The following is a 3664-nucleotide window of genomic DNA, read 5'->3' as shown; positions in this document are numbered from 1 at the left end:
GTGATAAGAAAATATTTCTGTGAAGATTTAAGAAGCTTTGAATCTATTTAATCCACATGCGCTCAGTTTTCCTGCTTTCTCTTTCCCAGTTTCTGTTTCTAGTGATGTTTCTCTGCCGTGTTTCCTGATTGATCAGGTGCTCTTGATTCTGATTGGTGCACCAGCATCCATTACATTCAAGATATTAGAGTTGAAATGATCCAGGAGTCCGTAAACTGACTCTGCACTCGCTGGTAACACAGCTATGTCCTGGATAAACTCTGCACTTGTTCTCTCAGAAATATTTACCTCTTCTGATCTGAACAGAGGCTTGTTTGATCTTTCTGAGTGATCAATAAATTCAACAAAATACAAAAATAGTCAGACAGGCAATTATGGAGGCACCCCTTAAAATAAAACTAAGATATTGATAAGAAATAAAATTCCCAAATGAAATCTCTTTCCATGGAAATGCATCTTTAAATGAGGCAGCTTCTCCACCTCCTCTCCTCCCATTTCAGCATTTATTCATAAAACTAACATTTTGGCTGCTGTTTTATTAAGAAAAGTAGAACTTGTGCCTCTGTTAACCATGTTTGTGAAAGAAAAAGAAAATCTCATTTGTGAGAAATGATGAAGTCATTAACTAACAGTGACTTGTTGGACAGAGATCTAATATAAGTAAAGCAAGATTAGAAAATATTTACATGAAGAAAATCATTTAAGAAGCCTTGAATCTGTTTAAGTATAAAGATTAAATCAGATGCTGATTTGTATCAATGATTTAAAAAGTGTGAAGTGTAAAAGTCTGAAAACTATTGATGAACAACAATTTATGATGGTAAAAGTTTGAACATCTGATTCATTTTTCTGAAAATTTCAGAGAAACAAGAGTTTGACAGATTTTGATATCAGAGGTTTTTGCTTCTCCAGCTGAACAAACATTGAAGTAAGGGAAAAGTTTCTCAGTGAAAGTGTCTCTGTGAGTGTAGATGTGAGTCATGTCTTCAGGGTTGTAGAAGGACACCTCCCCCCTGTCATAGTCCAGCTGGACTCTGATCCTCTGGAGACTCTTCTTCACTCTGACAGTCTTACCATCACCATTAGTGTATTTTCCATCACCGTGCCATAAACACCAGATTCCATATTTTGGTGAAGCATATTTCTTTCCCTTCCTGTCAACAGACTCTTTAACCAAACCAATATTCCAGTGAGGATGATCTCCCACCTCCATGTCCCAGCTGTGTTTCCCTGAGCTGAAGCCCTCAGAGCCAAAAACATTGGTGTACTTTGTGTTTCTCTCTGGATTATCAGGAAGCTGCTTTTTGTCTCCACATCTCACACTGGTCAGATCATCAGACAGATAGAGCCATGGACTTGCAGTGTTTGGGTCCATGATGACGGGACTGAAGTGGACCTTCTCCTTCATCTTCTCCCAGACTCTGAAGGACAGGTTGCCCAGGTGTTTGGCCACATCTATCAGGGCTCCTGAGACCAGCTGTGGATCTGACAGTGAGCACTGGGTTCTGCTTCTGCTCTGAGTGGCTTTATAACTGCTGAGGAATGGCACGTTGTCTTTCTGCAGGTCTTCTTCAACAGCACAGATGCTGTCTGACAGAGAGGAGATGTGATCCTGAATCTTCTTCATCTCTCTGCTGATAGTCTTCCTCTTCTGCTCCTCTTCCTCCCTCAGAGCTGCCAGTCTGGACTTCTCTTCCTCTTTCAGGAACTGCTGCAGCTTGTTGAACTCTGCTCTGATCTGCTTCTCTGTGGACAACAGCTGCTTCTTGGAGTGTTGAATCACATCATTGTATGTTTCCTCCACTTGTTTGTATGTGTTCCTCTTGTCCTGCAGAGACTTTAGGTCACATTTCAGCTGCTCCTTCAGGCCACTGACTGCTTGTTCTATAGGAACCACTTTGTGATGCTGGTGGAGAGAAAACTCACAAACAGGACACACAGCTCTCTGCTCGTCCTCACAGAACAATTTAGTCTCTTCTGGATGTTTCGTACACACAGTCAATGTCTTTACTTCTTTTTCTGTTTGACATGATCCAGATTTTTGTCTTCCAGCAAAAGAATCAGCCAGTTCCTTTAATCCAAAGTTTATTAGTAGATTTTCCTTGGATGATTTACTTTTACAAATGGGACAGTTTTTGTTTCCAGCTTGTTCCCAGAATTTCTGCAGGCAGCTTGAACAGAAGTTGTGGTTGCAGCTCAGAGACACAGGATCTCTGAAAGTCTCTGAACACACATGGCAGCTCAGGAAGTTTTTAAGAGGTTTTTCAGCCATTTGTTACTGAATCTTTCAACAGCAGGACTCACCAACGTATAGTTGCTTCACCTTTATGTAGAAATTCCTCCAAATATGTTTACTGTTCTGTAGAGATCCAGAAATAAACAGTTTTGTTAAAGTTCTCATACACAGAAGGATCGTCTCTGCTTGTCAGGTTAGTCTTTACTGTAAAAATCTACTTTCAGTTACGTCCTGATCCTTCATTAGTTAATTATTAATGGAAAATATGATGCTACAAACTTTTATTACCATTAGACTGAACAGGGCCTCACCTAACACTGAAGAGGACTTCAGACTTTGGAAGTTTTTATAAAAAGATAAAAAGACGTTCAAGCTGTTCAGAAGAGACAGTGTGTGAACAAAATAAATTATTTTTAGCTTTCTGTTGTTACCACACAAGGACAGAGCATCTGACAGTATATAGAGTAGTAATAGTAGAGTATATTATCATTACAGTAAAATATGTAAATTTCCACCAGCCTAAACTTCTTTTAAATTTATTTTAATGCCTTTTAACAGAGAAATTTGTTCAACACATACAAATACAGAAGTTATCTGTTATCCTCAGTCCTGCAGTGAACAGAAAGAAACAGGTTGTTTCAAAGCTCATAAAAACTAGTTTGATAACATTTTCCTTCATCAGCAGTAACAGGAAACGTTCTGCTAACATGTCAGAATGAATGTGTTTATTTACACTTTGAGTGAATGTTGCTATGAAATAAAAGTTCAGATCAAATGTTCAGTTTATCTTTCTGATGTTTAATGAGCTGTGCAGCTTTTCTGTTTGTGACCTCTTGATCTGACACAGCTAACTGCTCAGTATGATTATAGAAACACACACAACAAGGCTTTAGGAAAGGTTGTCCAAGCAGGTGTTTAAAGCAAAGTTGTCAACATTACAGTATTTATTCTTCTTCATTGGTGTGACTCCCCCAACATGACAGCATTGGCTTTCACTGTCTAACTTACATGTTTTAACAAACTTTTATATGGTCAATATCACCATAAGATGCCGCTGAGCTAAGATTAAAAGCTAAGATTTTTTTTTATTCCTAAAGATTCTGAGAATCCTCTCAGAGAGCTCCTAACTTAACCTAAAAATTCCTAGCATGGAGTCTTAGCTTAGGAGTGATTCCAGAACATTTTCAGAGAACTCTGAACAAGGAATGGACAGAAACTCTGATCTTAGTGAGGAGGTGTGGTTGACCCCGTTGCTAGGTATGAGTCATCATTTCAAGAGCTGTGATTGGTTGAGCCTAAAAGCTAGACACACCTTTGGTGATAAAGGACATAGGATGGACTGTCAAATCACTTAATCATAGAAAGAAAAAAATAAAAGAACTCCCTCTAGCGCTACATGACAGCACCTGGGTCCAACTGGGCTCACAG

The 3664-nt window shown here is 38.9% G+C and overlaps 1 protein-coding gene across 1 annotated transcript; it reads right to left on the bottom strand.

Moving 5' to 3' along the window:
- Positions 1-569: 569 nt before the first annotated feature.
- Positions 570-2328, bottom strand: LOC121648832 (nuclear factor 7, brain-like). Its single transcript, XM_041999256.1, has one exon. The coding sequence runs from the start codon at positions 2270-2272 to the stop codon at positions 842-844; it is 1431 nt and encodes a 476-aa protein (XP_041855190.1). The 5' UTR covers positions 2273-2328; the 3' UTR covers positions 570-841.
- Positions 2329-3664: the final 1336 nt, after the last annotated feature.

The sequence above is a fragment of the Melanotaenia boesemani genome, chromosome 11, assembly GCF_017639745.1.
Source record: "Melanotaenia boesemani isolate fMelBoe1 chromosome 11, fMelBoe1.pri, whole genome shotgun sequence".
NCBI lineage: Eukaryota > Metazoa > Chordata > Actinopteri > Atheriniformes > Melanotaeniidae > Melanotaenia > Melanotaenia boesemani.
The sequence above is the reverse complement of the archived record's forward strand: the minus strand, read 5'-3'. Positions and strand labels throughout refer to the sequence as shown.